Source organism: Gracilinanus agilis, chromosome X, assembly GCF_016433145.1.
Source record: "Gracilinanus agilis isolate LMUSP501 chromosome X, AgileGrace, whole genome shotgun sequence".
Classification (NCBI taxonomy): Eukaryota; Metazoa; Chordata; class Mammalia; order Didelphimorphia; family Didelphidae; genus Gracilinanus; species Gracilinanus agilis.
The window spans coordinates 43130274-43148685 of record NC_058136.1 but is presented as its reverse complement, the minus strand read 5'-3'; the positions used below and the strand labels follow the sequence as shown (position 1 = coordinate 43148685).

Below are 18412 nucleotides of genomic sequence, written 5' to 3'. Positions count from 1 at the left end.
TACCTTTGGTCGCATCCATGCCTCCCACAGCGTACAGGGCCCCAACTGTAGATTTTCGTGGCTTGGTGCGAGGACTCTGCATCATGGACCTTCTCTCTGGCAAGAGATGATACTTCATAGCTTCCATCAGGAGCTTTTGACATTCCAGATTTTGCATGAACATAGAATTATTCTCAAGGTCGGCCAGCAGCTGAAAAACATTGATAAGGTGTGTGACCTTCTCTAACATCCTGCTCACACGTTCCCTTGGGCATCTCAAAGGACGTACCAATAGAGCACAACCGAAGTGAAAGGATTCTGGGATATGCTCCTGGAAGCGGCCTGCCTAGACAACTCTGAGGGGTTTACTAACAGCAACTCATGAAGACTATCTACCATGGAAGTACGGAGGCTTGCAATCTGTATCAGTGAACAGAGTATCCATGCAGAGGAAATCCCAAATATTTGGAAGTATCAATGTCTAAGCCATAAATTAAAATAGAGCACGACAAAAGCACTAGATTTAGAACTATCCCGGCGGGAGGAGATGTGAGTTCTGGTTCTATCCCTGATAGAACTTCCTTCTTTTGGGGGGGGTACTTTATTTTCTTTTGCTATTTTTTAAATATTTTTTAAACCCTTAACTTCTGTGTATTGGCTCCAAGGCAGAAGAGTGGTAAGGGTGGGCAATGGGGGTCAAGTGACTTGCTCAGGGTCACACAGCTGGGAAGTGTCTGAGGCCGGATTTGAACCCAGAGCCTCCCATCTCTAAGCCTCACTCTCAATCCACTGAGCTACCCAGCTGCCCCCTTCTTTTGCTAATTTTGTGACACAACATGTAAGTCAGCACTGCGGTGATTGAAAAATACAAATGGCGCCCACTTTAAATCCCATGCCCTTAATTTCTATGTAATGTTTAGGAAATCACTTCCCTATGGTGGGCTTCCACTTGCTGAAATAAAAGGAATGACCGTCACCAGACAATCTCGAACATCTCTTCCAGCCATAAAATTTATACCATTCTCTAGCTCTAGGAAAGAAAATTATTTATTTATTGAAATGAGAAAGAAAAATGGAGAAAATGAGAAAAGCTGCCATTGAAAGGCTTTATGGACATGAGCTCAATCAATCCTCCTGACAACCACTTCAGTAGCTTCTTTCACTCACTTCTCAACCCTTTGCAAGTGAGCTTTTGACTTAATCACTACATTTGAACTGCTCTCTCCAAAATCACCAGGGATCTCTTCATTGCGCCATCTAACGTCCTCTTCTCAATGCCAGTCCTTCCCGGACCTGACCCTGCTGACAATCCTCTGCTCCTGGACACTCTCTCCTCTCTGGGTTCTCTTAACACTACTCTGACCTGGTTCTCCTCCTTCCTGTGTGCCAGTTCCTCAGTCTCTTAGCTGTGGATGTTCCCCAAGGTTGGGGCCTAAGCCCTCTTCCTTTCTCCCTCTACGCTCTCTCTCGAGGACCTCATAAACTCTCAGGGGTTCTACTATCATCTTTATATAGATGGCTCCCAAATGTACAGTCTATATAATTATAAAAATGTGTGTGTGTATGTACACATGCACACACACACATCCATTACACACGCAGATTCAAGCCTCGGTCTCTCCTCGTGCCTCAGTCCTGTATTTCCAGTTGCCCCAGAGACCTCGCAAATTCAGCACGTCCAAAACTGAACTTACTGTCTTTCCTTCCAAGGCCTCTCCTCTTCCAAATTTATCGATTTCTGTTGAAGGCCCACCATCCCGCCAGTGTCTCCGGCTTGTGACCCTGGCCTTGCCCTCGACTCCTCTTTCTCGGTCACTCCATACGTCTCTCACATCTGACTCTCTCCACTTTCCACGGTTCAAGCCCTCATCATCGCTCCTCGAAGTTATTGCAACAGGCTGCTGATTGGTCCCCCTGCCTCAGGTGTCCCCTCGCACCAGTCTTTCCTCCACTTCACTGCCAGAATGATTTTCCTTCCATGCAAATATGACCATGTGATTCCTTTACTCAAACAACTCCGGTGGATCCCCATTGCTTCTAGGATAAATATCAACTCCTCTGTTTGTCTTTGGAAGCTGTAAATACACCTGCCTCCAAGGCATCCCTCTAGTCTCTTTCCATATTCCTCACCCTCTCCAGCTCTGTGATCCAGCCAAACTGCCCATCTGCCCATCCCTCTCTTCGGATAGCCCATCTTCCACCTGGGTCTCTTTTCAGAGGCCCTCCCCTGTGTCTGGAACGTGCTCCCTTCTTACCTCTGTCTCACCAAGCCTTCCTCTTCTTTAAGACACATTCGAAGCACCCTCTCTCATGTGGAGCCTTTCCTGATCCTTCCAATAGCTAGTGCCCTCCCTCCCAAACTAGCTTGGACTTAACCCCTTTCTCTCATTTATGTGTCTTGTGCTCACTTTATATTTTGTGTGTGTGTGTGTGTGTGTGTGTGTGTGTGTGTGTGTGTGTGTGTGTAGAGACAGAGAGACAGAGAGACAGAGACAGAGAGAGGGAGGAAGGAAGGAAGAGAGAAAGAGAGAGAGAGAAGAGAGAGAGGAAGGAAGAGAGAGAGAGACAGCGAGAGGGAGGGAGGAAGGAAGGAAGAGAGAAAGAGAGAGAGGAGAGAGAGAGAGGAAGGAAGAGAGAAAGAGAGAAACAGCGAGAGGGAGGGAGGAAGGAAGGAAGAGAGAAAGAGAGAGAGAGAAGAAAGAGAGAAGAAGGAAGAGAGAAAGAGACAGAGAGACAGAGAGAGACACAGACAGAGAGAGACACAGACACATAGAGAGAGACAGAGAGACATAGAGAGAGAGAGAGAGAGACATAGAGAGAGAGAGAGAGAGAGAGAGAGAGAGAGAGAGAGAGAGAGAGATGGTTATATAGTTATTGTCTCCCTCAGTAGGATGTCATCTCCTTGAAGCCAAGATTGCTTCATTCACTGAATTTGTCATCTCAGCTCCTTGCTCCGTGACTGGTATGTATGAGGTGCCAAATAAAGGCTTCTGATTGACTTAGTGAGTGAATGAACAAGTTCCCCCAAAGGGCTTTGCTGAAATCCTGCTTTGTCCTCATGAGGGTCCATCAGTTTATCCCAGGTGCCTTGCATAGCAAAGGTCCTGGACTTGGTCCTCCAGGCTGGTTTTCATTGAGGGGCAGGAAGACCGTCCCAGTGTCTCTTAACCCACACCTGCACTGTCCCAGGCTAGACCTTACAAGCAAACAGGCATCTCTATAGAATCAAATCAGGAACTAACTAAATAATAAATTAATCAGGTAAAACACGGGGCACTTAGCAACATAAAACATTACATTAACAGTCAGGTTTGTTTTCCATTTTAGCTATAATTAGTGTTTGTTGGGGAAGAAAAAAGAAATAGTTGTTTTCTAACTTCTTTCTTTAATTAAGCCCTTAGAAGCAATACTGTGTATTGGCTCCAAGGCAGAAGAATGGGAAGGGCTAGACAATAGGGGTTAAGTGACTTGTCCAGGATCACACAGCTGGGAAGTGTCTGAGGCCAGATTTGAACCCAGGACCTCCCGTCTTTAGGTCTAGCTCTCAAACCACTGAGCCACTCAGCTGCCCCTCTATTTTTTAACTTTTTACAGTAGGTTTCTAGTCTCCCAAGTCCTAGCCCCAGTATTCAGATGTGAATAGTGATTGATTACTTAGGTTTACTGTGGATAGAGCCATATGTATGCATCCACAGGTACATATGATGTACACAGACATGTACTGTATACGTGTGTGCACATACAGATACAGAGAGAGAGAGAGAGAGAAAGAGAGAGAGAGAGAGAGAGAGAGAGAGAGAGAGAGAGAGAGAGAGAGAGAGAGAGAGAGCGCCCTCCTCTCTCTAGTATTCCTCATCTACACAACCATGTAATTGTAAAATCAGGCTGCGCTGGAGTGTGTGCTGTAACACTGAGGAATTCACGGAGTCAAGTTCAGAAGCATTTATTAAGCTCTGACTAGGAGCCACCCCAGGCCTGAGCACTGGCATAAAGAACTTCCCGAAGCCCACGGTCCTTCCTCTCAAGGATCTCCGAGTCCACTGGGCTAGACAACACGCCAACGACCACATCCAAAGCAAATACAGACAGCAGAAATGAAGGGCAATCCCAGGGAAGGCACTGGTGTAAGGGGGACAGGGAAGAGGGACTGTAGAAGGTGGGACTTTAGCTTAGCCTTGAAAGAGTCCAGAGAATCCAGGCTACCCAGAGACGAGGAAGGAGAGCATTCCAGGTGTGGGAGGTGGCCACTGACGATGCCTGGAGCTGGGACATGGATTGCTTATTGCAAGGAACAGTGAGGAGGCCAGTGTTACTGGATGGTAGAGGGGGCGAAAGAGAGACAGAGAGGAAGAGGGAGACAGAGATGGAGAGAGACAGAGACAGAGAGAAAGAGAGAGACAGAGAGAGGAAGAGAGAAGGAGAGGGAGAGAGAGACACAAGGAGAGAAGAGACAGAGAGACAGAAAGGAGAGGGAGAGAGAGAAGGAGAGGGAGAAAGAGACAGAGAGACAGGCAGAGATAGAGACAGAGAGAAGGAGAGGGAGAGAGAGACAGAGAGAGAGAGACAGAGACACAGGGAGAGAAGAGACAGACAGAAAGGAGAGGGAGAGAGAGACAGACAGAGACAGACAGAGACAGAGAGAGAAGGAGAGGGAGAGAAACTTAACAAACAAGTTTTATACTACAGATTTGATGTTTACTCCTTTAGAAATTACTTTATGGAAAATATATTTCAGCCTTTCAATAAAAAGATAAAATGNAGAGAGAGAGAGAGAGAGAGAGAGAGAGAGAGAATATATATCTGTGTATCTATGTGTCTGTGTATCTATAAAGGTAGGAAGGAGCCAGGTTCCAAAGAGTTTTAAAAGCCAAACAGAGGATTTTTTATTTGATTGGAGGTCAAAGGTGAATAAAGGGGTAGGGGTGTTGTTGTTGATGTTCAGTTGTTTCAGTTGTGTCTTACTCTTTGTGACCCCTTTTGGGGTTTTCTCAGAAAAGATGCTGGCGTGATTTGCCTTTTCCTTTTCCAGCCCATTTTGAAGATAAGGAAACTGAGGCAGACAGAGGTAAGTGGCTTGCCCAGGATCCACAGCTAGAAAGTGTCTGAGGCTGGATTTGAACTCGGGTCTTCTTGACTCCAGATCTTGCTTCGGCTTGTGTTTTAAGGAAGGTCAACTTGATAGTGAGTGAGAATATTTTAAAATCTTCTCTAAAGGAAAAGGTTTAATTGGTTGCTCTTCAGTGAGACCAAAAGAACCTCTGAACAGAATCACTTTATCAGAAGCCCAGAGATTTGTTGCCATGACAATGAGCACTCGGTCATGACGGAGCAGTTCCTAAACTAGTCTAGGAAGAATTGTCATTACAGGTAACAGTGGACAGCATGATCAACATAGAGCTGGGGAGATTTGGATTCAAATACACCTCAGGTACTTTATTATCCATATGGCTTTAGGAAAGTTACATAGCCCCTCTGTGCCTCAGTTTCCTCAGCAGTAAAATGGATATAATAATAGCATCTCCTTTACAGGGTTGATGTGAGCATCACATGAGCTAACACAGAAAGTGCTTTACAGAGCTTAAAGTGCTATATAAACTACTACTATCCAGGGTTCAAGCTTCCCCTGGGCCCTTCTGTTAAGACAGAATTTTTGGCCATTTTGCTATTCCTCACTACCTCACCTACATGGTAGGCAGCACAAGGAAAAAAGAAATGGTATTCGAGGCCATCTGGTCTGTTGCCTCTGAAACTCTTGAGGAAGGAAACTGAAATTTGAGGCATTAAATGAAATCTGAGGATTAGCTGTGATTTCCTTCCTCCACGGTCCCTCTCTTTATCAGTTCTGCATCTAAGTTACAGCTGAATTTAGGCGTTGAGGTAAACAATTCATAGGATCATAGAATCTCAGCTTTGAAGTCCAATTACTATCTAAATAAGCTTCCCCTCTACGAGATACCTGCCAAGTGGTGAGCTCATCCACCTTCTGCTCCATGACCTCTACAAAGTACAGGGTTAGGGAAGTGCCTACATCCCTCCCTGCCCAGGCAGCTTATCTGACTCTTCAACAGCCCTACTTGTAGGATTTTTCTCTCATATCAATTCTAAATCTTTGCAGCTTGTACCCACTGTCCCTAGCTCTGCCCTTTAAAACTAGAGAGAGGGGGAAGCTGGGTAGCTCAGTGGATTGAGAGTCAGGCCTAGAGACTGGAGGTCCTGGGTTCAAATCTGGCCTCAGACACTTTCCAGCTGTGTGACCTTGGGCAAGTCACTTGACCCCCATTGCCCACCCTTATCACTCTTCCACCTAGGAGCCAATACACAGAAGTTAAGGGTTTTAAAAAAACTAGACAGAACAAATTTAATCCCTCTTCCAGGTATCAGCCCCTCGAATCCTTAGAAGATGACTGTTGTGCCTCCTTAAATCTCTTCTCCAAAATAAACATCTCTAGTTCCTTCCACATAGCCTCACATGGCATCTCAAGGCCCTTTAACTTCTTCCCATGACCGTCCTCTGAACTCTTTCTAGATTATTAATATCCTTCCTAAAATGTCATGCCCAGAACTGAACACAGGACTTTTGACGTAATCCAAGTAGGACAGGGTGCTGAACAATAGTATTATTCTTCTACCACCTGAGACTTAGATATTTCTATACTTTGACATATCTGTGATGTCATTGATATGGGTCCTCTCTCCAATAGTGCAGAGTAGAGCCTATTCATCTACTCTTTTTTTAATTTCTTTTTTTTTTTCACCCTTAACTTCTGTGTGTTGGCTCATAGGTGGCAGAGTGGTAAGGATGGACAATGGGGATCAAGTGACTTGCCCAGGGTCACACAGCTGGGAAGTGTCTGAGGCTGTATTTGAACCCAGGACCTCTTGTCTCTAGGCCTGGCTCTCAATCCACTGAGCTACCCAGCTGCCCCTTCATCTTCTCTTCATAGGTTGTTGGACAGCCATGTCAGGAGCTTTTCTCCAAATTTCCTAATGTTGGGTGGACATTAATGGGACATAGACTCTTCATCAGTTAAACCTCACTCTTTTTCTGCTCATATAGCTCTCTGATGTCATCCTTTACGCCACTTCTTCTATGTAATTCCCCAATGATACTGTGTTTCAGCCTACTCACACCCACCATGAATCGCTCCACTGCCCTTCAGATGACTCATAACTTGAATTTTTCAGATTCTCTGGTATTCTATGACTCACTGCCATACAACTTCACTAGAAGAAGAATAATATTAAAAACTATGGCCTTTCTTTCAGCTGGAAGCTTAGGGCCATTAAAAGCACTGCACGATTCCCAAGAGGCAGTCCAGCTACTCTCCTCCTCCTATTCAATTCTGGAACCACTTCACTGTTCATCCATTGTGTCTATTAAAAATATAGTTATACCAAAAAGCTAGTCCATCTGAATATATATTTTAATCATCTAGATAATGGGCTTTCTTCATCTACTTAGGTTTTTTAAATGTGGATAGTTAGGCTGAACTCTTTTTTTAAACCCTTACCTTCCATCTTGGGATTGATTCCAAGTCAGAAGAGTGGTAAGGGCTGGGCAATTGGAGTTAAATGACTTTCCTAGGGTCACACAGGTAGGAAATGTCTAAGGCTAGGTTTCCCATTTCTAGACCTGGAACCACCTAGCTGGCCCAGGCTGACCTTTCTTGAGTGATTTTTATCCTAGTTTAAGAAGCTCTTCAATATTCTGGCTATAGATGTCGTAAGTAAAATGTCATCTGCAAGCAGGAGCATGTGGAACATACATACATACATACATACATACATATATATATGTGTGTGTGTGTGTGTGTGTGTGTGTGTGTGTGTGTGTGTGTGTGTATATATCTCCTCTTCCATTTTGTTCTGAACTGGATATCCTCTGTGAGAGGTGTCAAATGCCTTTGGCGAGCATGTATTTCTCTATTTTGTTTATCACTTTAAATTAGTAATCAAAGGAGTTATTACTACTCTTTAATCTTTCAAAGAATTTTGGATGATTTTTCCATGTGCACTGAAGACATCATACTGGAGGAGAGCCTCATATGACCAACTCTCTCAAAGTCAACAAACAGTATGCACAGGGGGATCTTTTATATTCTAGTCTCATTTGAAATTGACTCAATTTATTCTCTACATGTTATAGTCTCTATAAGATTTTAGTCAATGGGATTGTAAAAACGTGGTCTGTTGTAGAACAACATCTATCAAAGCTTTCCGATTCTTTTCTTAGACCGTCATTATCAGTGCCCTTGCTGTGTGTGTATATAGCTGACTATTTCTATGAGAATTTTATAGAGATGGAAAAGCATGCCTATGGGGCAACAGTTACTGATATCTCCCAGGTTCCTTCTTTTGTGTGTTTTGGTTTCCTCCCAACTTTCAGTCATCTTCAGTCAGTCAACAAGCTTTTATTAAGCATCATCCCATGTGCCAGGCACTGTGTTAAGCACTAGTGATATAAAAAAAGTCAAAAGACAATCCCTACATTCTAGGAGCTTACAGTCTAAATGGCTGGGGGAGGGGTACAACATGCAAACATCTACACATAAATACACTATACACAAGATAAGTGGAGATAATCAACAGAGAAAAAGCACAAGCATTATGGGGTATCAGGAAATGCTTCCTCTAGAAGACAGGATTTTGGCTGAAACTTGAAGGATGCCAGGAGGCAGAGATGAGGAGGAAGGGAATTCCAGGTGTGAGAGATAACTGATGGAAATGCCCAGAAGTTGGAGATGGTGTGTGAAGAAGAGCAAGGAAATCAATGACATTGAATCACAGAGTATATAGAGGGAGGGGCCATGTGATATGCCAGAAGACTCAAAAAATTGGAAGGGGCCAAGCTGCAGAAGGCTTTCAAAACCAAACAGAGCGGGGGCAGCTGGGTAGTTCAGTGGATTGAGTGCCAGGCCTAGAGACAGGAGGTCCTAGGTTCAAATCCGGCCTCAGCCACTTCCCAGCTGTGTGACCCTGGGCAAGTCACTTGACCCCCATTGCCTACCCTTACCACTCTTCCACCCATAAGTCAATACACAGAAGTTAAGGGTTTAAATTAAAAAAACAAAACAAAACAAAACGAGGAGTTTTTATTTGATCCAGAAACAACAGGGAACAACTGTAGTTGGCTGACTTGGGGTGGGGGGAGGGGTGACATGGTCCAAGTTGTACTTTAGCAAGATCAATTGGACAATTGAGTAGAGGCTGAAATAGAGTAGGGACAGACTTGGGTCAAGGAGACCAACTAGCAGACTATTCCAATAGTCTTGATAATTGACTACCATTTTTATTTAGTGACATTTTTAACTCCTTGTGGAAGGTAATTAAATGTGATGTTAAAATCCAAATGTGAGAGTTCCACTGTCACTAATGGATACAAGTTCATTATGGAAATCATTACAGATTATTTATGTTTTTCAGGTTTGTTGAATTTCCATTTTTTATCCTTAAATGATCTAGTCATCTAGCTTAAATGACTCTCTTATCAAACTTTCCACACATTTATTTTTTCCTTCATTGCTACTTGCTATTCTATGAGATCGTACTATTTATCCAACTACTCTATTACTCTAGAGGTATCAAACTTGCCACTTCTTATACTCCTTAGTCCACTCCAAACCAGATTAAAATGCAATTGAGAAATATCTAGCAAAATGCAACACAGATAATGTTAATTTGTGATTTTCTAAATCATTAGCTGACAGGGATCCATTTCTATTTGAGTTTGACACCACTGTATTCTCCTCTGTCCCCTCCATAACATTTTACAAATACATTTATTTTGTATTTTAAACTCAGTTGCCTTTGGCTGCCATATCTACTTGGCAAGAAGATCAAGAGTTTGCTAGCTGAGTCAGTCTCTAGGCTAGCTGTGACAAGTAAAGTACTTGTGACAAGATTTGTAACAAGTAAATCTGCTTGAGTAACAGTGATGGTCTATGTTAACGTCTGTTCTTTTATCCATTTTTCCATTCGTTTTCCTATCAACTGCTTTAAAAATTAGGTAAACTCAGAAGTACTTCAATTAAATACCTTATCTTTCCATTTCTACTCTTTTCTCTAATTTGGTGTTAATTTTAATTTTTGTTTGTTCAGGCTGGTGGGTTATACATAGAGAATTGATAAATAAATGTTTCCTTTATCAGAAGAGTTATTTTCTGCCTCTTAAAATAAATCATTATGTCTTTTTCACTATTTAAGTCTTAATGCACCTTGCAATCCATTAAGACTCCAAGATTTTTTTTCTAGAGAGCCTACCTTATACTTATTAAGTTGATTATTTGAACCCAAATATAAGGCTCTACATTTAGCCTTCTTAGATTTCATCTTATTAAATCCTAATCTCTGTGTTAATTCCCAGAAATCCTCTGAATAAAATTTAGATGATTAACAAGGATTTGGATTATGCCTAAGTCTGGAATTATGATTTGTTATCCTTGTAGATTTCCTTACCTGTGGTGGAAGTAATGGCAGCCTAATTAAAGATAGAAGCATTCCCAGGTCTTCTTGTCTGTTCTGAAAATCATGCTGCACCCATATCATTAAAGCTTGAAATATAGCTTCTTCATCTGGCACATTAATGTCATCACTAGACAGGAGTTTTGCAATTTCATTAGCTGGAAGTAGGAGAAATTCCTGGTTCTTTGTCACCTCTACAAAGTGTTCCTGAAAAAGGAAGTTATTTTAGTGAGACTAAATACATTTTAACTCCACATCAAAATAGTACATCTTAAAACATTTCATAGGATCAAGCCCCTGAGGCTGATTAAAAACCAGTCCAACTTTAGAAGCAGGGAAATGAAGACAAAGGTTGAAAAAGAGAAAAACCAATCCTGATTATCTGACCCATGGGGAACAAGTTTATATATGATCCATGGGTAGAGTCCTCTCCTTCATAACTTTATCTGGAAGGTACTTGAGGCTACATCTTCCACCATCTGTCTTCCAGGCTCAACCACTCTTTGCATCATTTCTATATGTAACTGAGAAGTGCTTGAACTAGAAAGCATGGGAACAGTTAGAGGGCAGAGTCCAAATCCAATGCCTTTAATCTTTTCCAGAATGTTATAGTGGATCTTCTTGAATAGTCACAGTCAGTTCAAAAACACTGATTAAGCATCTACTACATGGGCCAGGCACTGGGGATACAAAAGAAAATGCAAAAGACAATCCCTGCTTCCAAGGGGCTCGCCATTCTAATTTGAGAAAGATAACAAGCCTGCCAGTACAAAAAAACCTGCCTATAGGATAAACAGGAAACGAGGGCATTAGAATTAAGAGGGGCTAGGGAAAGCTTCCAGTAGAAGTCAGGAATTTAGTTGGAACTTAAGGGAAGCCAGGAGTTAGAGATGAGGAGGGACAGTATTCCAGGAATAGAGGACAGCCAGAGAAAATGCCTGGATTTGAGAGATGGAGTATCTTGCTCATGGAACATCCAAGAGACCAGTGTCACTGGGTCAAAGAGTAGATTGGTAGGGAGTAAGGCATAAGAAGATTGAATACCGAACAGGATTCTGTATTTGATCCTGGAAGCAACAGGGAGCCACTGGAGTTTACTGAAAAGGAGTGTGACATAGTTAGGCCTGTGCTTTAAGAAAACCACTTGGTGGCTGAATGAAGAATGGAATGGAGTCGGGAGAGAGCTGAGGCAAGGAGACCTGCCAGCAGAATCCTGTAATGGTCCACACATGAGGTTGAATATTCCTGTAACCAGAAACAAAGCTATCCTTTGGAAGCCATGTTTTATGAATGAGCCTTTGGGTACATATATAGGCTGGAAGGACACATTCTGTCTCTGTCCCTACACCTATCCTCTAAGCCTTTCCAGTCGTAGAGCCTACTAGAGTTTGTGATCTACTGGTACAGATTTCAAAAGTCCATGGCCATGAGGAACATTGGCATGAATTCCTATAGCTTTTGCCCTATAGTACCAGGCATACAACCCTCAGCTTGTTCAGAAAGAGTGCATGATGCAGAATTGGGAGATGGGGGAGAAATACTATTTGTGCTCCTCTATTATTCAGTCATTAAATGTTGATTCAAGACTCGGGTCCTAAAGGTTCAAGAAATGGGAATCCTAGGAATAAGGAAATATATAACTAGGCATGGTGGGACATGAGAAGATTGAGTGTTACCACTACTAGGCCTGTACTCACTTGTTCTAGTCTTTTGATTGGTAAAAAGCTGTTCTATAAACATTTCCATAGAGGAAACCATGCACAAAGGGGCTAAGTTTCTTTCCTTATTACATGGTACTTCCTTTAAGAAAAAGGAAGTAATAAAGAGTAGAGATGCTAAAGCAGTTAAAACATTAAAATCTTTATATCAGTGGAAGGAATTATTAATATTATTTTAATCTAATTTTAAAATGGATAACTTTTGGTTGTACATAATGTATTTTGGGGGGCTTATACTTTCTACCCCCCTTCTCAATGACCCTACCCAGGGAGGTTTCCCCACTAACCCCTTGTAACAAAGAAAACGCTTCAGCAAAACTAACCAGTGCAATGATCATGCCTGACGACATATGCAACATTCTGCACCCAAAGTCTTCCACTTCTCCAAGAAAAGGATGGAAGTACATTTCTGGAAGGTATTATTATTACTAAAGTGGTTTGTAATGTGAATTGTCTTCCAGAAGCTTGAGCAGTGGAAGAGGGACTAGGTTCAACTAAGTCATATTAAATGAATAAATGAAGTTTGGATGCTTGTCTATTTGCCGAAATAAAAATAATTTATTTGGTTCTAACTGTCCATTCATAATACCTCAAAATAAGAGATCACAGAGAATCCTTTCGTTAAGTTTAAAGACTATGATGTAAAAAGCTTCCGGCCTGGGGTACAATTTTTCTTGTCATTTTGGGAGAAACCCTTCACTTGCTCCACCTTAAATACTTTCTTTGCTACTGTTATGGTTTCTACTCAATTTTGTCTATCTAGCACAGGGGTCGGCAACGTATGGCTCTTTCTGCAGGAGCCATAAAGTCCATTTTTTTTCAGGCGCTGTTACAGGAGCCGCACTGTGAGCACTGCACGGCTCTCACGGAATGACATTTTAAAAAATGTGGCGTTTATGGCTCTCACGGCCAAAATGGTTGCCGACCCCTGCTCTAGCACATCGACTTCAAGAAACCCATTCAATGATTACGGTACCCTTTGTGAAGTTCTCTGTCAATAACATTAGACTCGTACTTCAGACCATAAAGGAGTTTAGAATTCTTTTTCGACACTAAACAATACATCACGAACACTTCATTTCGGCATGTCTCCTGGTTAAGTCCACAGTGTGCACAATACGGACAAAAATAACCGGGGCGGGGTGGGATTAAAGAGGACACCAGCATTGCATTTTAATGCACATCCTGCTTTAACACTGTTTCAGTCACATAATAGGAAAAGGAAGACACATCCATTTGGAGCTACAGAAATAAACTCAAGCTGTTTATCAGAAAATGTTTTGTCTGCTGGAGTCAGATACCAGGCAGGAAACCGTTAATGCTTGAGCTTTAAGAACTAAAGTAATCTTGCAGGAAGTTCTCATGTTTGGCTTTTGTGGTGGAGTTGGTTGTTGAACTATCTAACTGCTCTTTCTTTAGATCCTAAGGAATCAGCATTTAGGGCAGAGCGATAAAAATAGCCTCTTTAAATGACACGTTTTCAAATTTGAGTCTGTCACAAGGCAATTCTCCTGGCAATGGCATCGTCTCCTCGAGTGGCTTGGAAGGTTCATATCTGTGACAGTCTCCATGAAAAACGCGGTCTCGTTTAGCCGCTGGGGAGAGTTTTTGTCTCGGGCAGAATTGTCATTGTTAAATATTGTCTATGGCCCTAAAGAAACATTCCCATTTGGTTAAATGAATGAAAATGGAGACGGTAGTTAAAATGGCTTCAGATTTTTAACGCCTCTCTTGACATGAGTGGAATTGCTTTGCTTATCATATCTAGGGAGAAATCTCTTTGGTTGCCTTTCATGTGTATTCCTTCACCTTTAGCTCTGGTAGTATTTTTCATATTGTCTTAATCTTTAGAAAAGAAAGAACAAATACTACGAGAGTTTTTCTTATCTTGCAATATTTCTCGCTTGATTTGGCTTCAGAGTAAGACGTCCTTTGTCTATGTCAAACCTGGCAAGGGGCAGACGGTGAGCTATTTCTCTTTGCTGATTTAGGGCAAGATCAGTAGATACGGTAATGTTACATTTGATTTCCTGTATTTAGATTCTCTCTCTGCCTCCACCATAACACTCTATTATTCTCTCACTTTCTCTAATTTGACTGCAGGGAGAAATTTGGGGGATAATGAAAATCCTTGGGAACCATTTCATCCAAACATGTAATTGACTATTACCACTCCCAATAGCAGTAAAAGGACTTTAGAATGACTGCGCGTTGAAGGGACTGACTTAGCAGCTCTTGGTAGCTACCCAGATATTTATTTTGGTTTTATGTTATTACAAAACATACAGCAAACATACAGTCAGAAAAAAAAATGTCTTTTCAATTTGGGTAATTCTGCATCTATCTCAATTGATATCAATCCAGCCACAAGACTATAGTTTCTTACTTTAAAAAGAAAGAAAAATAATGGGTTGCTTTCAGGACCCCTGCCAAAAGTGCACATTTCAAATGTCATGAAACAGTGTTAAAATAAGGGCCTTAAAAAAGAAATTCTTTTTTTTTAAACCCTTAACTTCTGTGTATTGGCTCCAAGGCAGAAGAGTAGTAAGGGTGGGCAATGGGGGTCAAGTGACTTGCCCAGGGTCACACAGCTGGGAAGTGTCTGAGGCCAGATTTGAACCTAGGACCTCTCGTCTCTAGGCCTGACTCTCAATCCACTGAGCCACCCAGCTGCCCCCCATAAAAAAGAAATTCTTGATATTTATACACAGTTCAAATCCTAGTTTGGACACTCTGTGACCTTGGTTAAGTCACTTCATCTCTCTGTGCCTTAGTTTCTTCTTCTGTAAAAAGGGTACTAGAATAGGTGCTCCTGAATGTCCCTTTTAGCTACAGATCTATGATACTAGCAAAAATTTGTGCCTTTGCTAAGAAAGTCCCTAAACAGGACGTGCCCTCGGACTCAGTGTTACCACGACTAAGAAATCAAAGAAGGAAGGAAAGGTTGGCATATATGCAGAACCACTTATAACAGTGTTTTTGGTGTCATTGAAGAACTGGGTTGACCAAATGGTTCTTCTATAGGAATGTCATGGACTACCGCTGTGCTGTAAAAAATGGCAAAAGGGATGGTTTCAGAGAGACCTGGGAAGCCTGGACTATTGCAACGCGAAGGGTGCAGAAGCAGGAGAACAATTTACAACAATGTCGTAGAGACAACCGATTTTGAAAGACTAAAGGACTCTGATCAAACTCAACGACCAACCTCGATTTCCAGAGAACCAACCATGAAGCAAGCTGTCGACCCACCTCCTGAGAGAGAAGTGACGGATTCACAGGGCACAACTGAAACACACTTTTTTTGGATTTGGCCAATGCGGGAATTCGTTTTGCTCGAATTACACACCCATAAATTCTTGTAATAATGTTTGTTACAAGAGCTTTGGGGTTTTTTTTCTGATGGGGGGAGAGGGATAAAAAAATAGGCTTTTGTTTATTGAAAAAATAAATCAGAACAAAAAGAAAAAGAAACCCATTGCCTTTGCGTGGCCCAGTCTGAGGCTATGCTGAGTCTTTTGGTTTTGTGCTAAGAACAACGTTTAGATGTAGGTATCTGGCACGACCGAACAGCTCACAAACCAAATTGTGAGTTGCACGGCCTACTAAAATCTTGCCGAAGAAATGAAGACTATTGTGCTCACCATCGTGTAGTTGTGCGCCACCTTCAGGAGATCCAGACATCCCTGTGCATCGCCAAATGAACGGATCCCCAAGCAGTTAGAGGGATGGAGCTGCTTGATAAGGAAATTGCAGCATACTTCAATGACTTGAGAAAGTTGGAGGAGACAGGCTGCAGACAGTAGATTTTCTATGGTGTCTTCCTTCAGTTCTAACACACCTAAGATATATATTGGATTGGATTATATATATATACATGTATATATACATACACATATACACGTATACATACATGTACATGTATGTATAAACACATACCTACACACTTATATTTAATGGGGATTGGTTATAAGGATATTTAGTTCGAGAAGAAAAGTACCAGAGGCAGGCTAGCTGTCAACTTTCTGAAAGGCTAAGCAAAGAGAAGAGGGCTGATTAGACTTGGTCCTAGAAGGAAGAACCAAGAGAAATAGGTACAAATTTCAAAGACATTTAGGTTCGATGGAAGGCAGAACTTCCCAACGGCAGGGGTGGTACAGTGGAAAGAACACTGCGTTTGGTAGTCTGAGGCCCTAGAGTCAAAGCTCATCTTTGTCATTTATTACCTGTGTGACTCTGGGCAAGTGACTAATACCTCTCCGGGTCTCTGTTTCTACATCAATGAAATGAAAGGGTCGGACTAGACTATGGCCTTGAAGGCCCTTCCAGCTCTAAATCGGTGATTCTAGAACTATCTCAAAGTGGAATGGTGGATTCCCCTGTCACGGGCAGTCTTCAAGCAGAGGCTGGTTGAGTAGAGGATGTGTCGGAGTGGGGATTCTTTTGGGGGTATGGTTGGGCTGGGATTCCTTCCAGCTCTGAAATTCCATGATTCTGACCTTTGAAATAGTGGGAGAAGTTTGATGTGTAATTCCTGTTGCCAGTGCATTACTCACCGGACTAAATGAGTTGGTTAGAAGTGAATACAGATTTAATATCTCAAAGGAAAAGGAACACTAAATTTAGCACAGGACTCATCTCACATTCTTTAGGCAAGATTGTGTCCAAATAATCATAAAGAGGGAGGCCCCTGGAGCTTTATACAAGACATAAAGCGTCTACCCATTTTATGCTACATTTTATGTGTCTCTTATCTCTTTATGAAGTCAACATGACAGATATCCCATAATTCAAGAATCAAGAACTGTTTCCAACATTCTTTTTTTTTTAATCGTTTTCTTTAAAACCTTAACTTCTGTGTATTGGTTCCTTGGTGGAAGAATGGTAAGGGTGGGCAGTGGGGGTCAAGTGACTTGCCCAGGGTCACACAGCTGGGAAGTGTCTGAGGCCGGCTTTGAACCTAGGACCTCCCGTCTCTAGGCCTGACTCTCAATCCACTGAACTACCCAGCTTCCCCCTGTTTCCAACATTCTTCATGGTATTTGGATATGTCGTCATTCATTAGTCCTTCAGTTGTGTCTGACTCTTTGTGACCCCGTGGGACATACTGTCCATGGAGTTTTGGGGGCAAAATATGGAAGTGGTCTGCCATTTCCTTCTCCCGTAAATTAAGGCAAACAAAGGTTAAGTGCCTTGCTTGGAGTCATACAGCCAATGAGTGTCTTGAGGCTGGATTTGAACTCAGGTCTTACGGTCTCCAGTATGTCACCTAACTGCATCTATTTGGATCTATATTCTTATAGTAATGAAAAACCACATGATACAGTGGAAATTGTCTTGGTCTGTTCCACCCTGGATGAGCCACTTAACCTCTCTGGACCTTAGCATCTCCCTCTGTTGTTCAAGACGACCTCTAAGGCTCCTCCCAGCTCTAACATGCTATAATTCTATAAAATATGAAAGCAGAAGCCACATGCCAACAGGTATCCTCCAGGCGGTAAGAATGATCTGATCTGATTTGGGAGGGGAAGGACAAAGCTTTGACCGTTGCTTTTTAACTTCTGAAACTCGGTAAGGTGGTGGTTACCTGTGTAAGCATAGTGCACCAAAGCTTTGAGTGCATCTGGGTCGATTCCCTCCATCTTGATCTCCTCTTGTTTGGCTTCCAGCACATCATTAGTAAACATTGCAGCAAAATAGTCTGATGCAGCACTCAGCACAAGCCTTGAAATGGGAACATTTCAGGAGAATTTCAATGAGTCTATCACATTACTGAAAAGCATAAAATTCAACTTTAGAACATAGGTGAGGTTGCCTTCCACATGCTAACTTTGCGGGCTATGAAACTGTTCAGTGAATGTCAAAAGGGAAATTAAGAATTAAGAATGTGGCCTTGAATGGCTTTGAGGACCTCTCTGAATCTTGGGGGAGAGTTTATTCAATCAATCAACATGCATGTATTACATGTATACTATTTGTTAATATGTATAATATAACATGTATAATATTATCAATAGACCCATTATATGCCAGGCATTTTGCTTAATCAATGGAGATAGATGTACATGGAATGAAAGTGTCCCCACTTGCAAGACTTTTGTAGGAAAAAAAATGGGCCTTCTTGTTCAGTATCCTTTTTTTAAAAACCCTTAACTTCTGTGTATTGGCTCCTAGGTGGAAGAGTGGTAAGGGTGGGCAATGGGGGTCAAGTGACTTGCCCAGGGTCACACAGCTGGGAAGTGTCTGAGGCTGGCTTT

The 18412-nt window shown here is 42.1% G+C and overlaps 1 protein-coding gene across 1 annotated transcript in view; it reads right to left on the bottom strand.

The window, feature by feature from the left end:
• The window catches only part of KLHL4 (kelch like family member 4), a 187280-nt gene that overhangs the window by 34884 nt on the left and 133984 nt on the right, over window positions 1–18412 (bottom strand). The window contains exons 4-7 of the mRNA XM_044682818.1: window positions 17743–17879; window positions 15800–15996; window positions 10435–10647; window positions 4–190 (exon numbers count right to left, since the gene is read on the bottom strand). Coding sequence (XP_044538753.1) covers window positions 4–190; window positions 10435–10647; window positions 15800–15996; window positions 17743–17879 — 734 coding nt within the window. The remainder of the gene's footprint in view (window positions 1–3; window positions 191–10434; window positions 10648–15799; window positions 15997–17742; window positions 17880–18412) is intronic.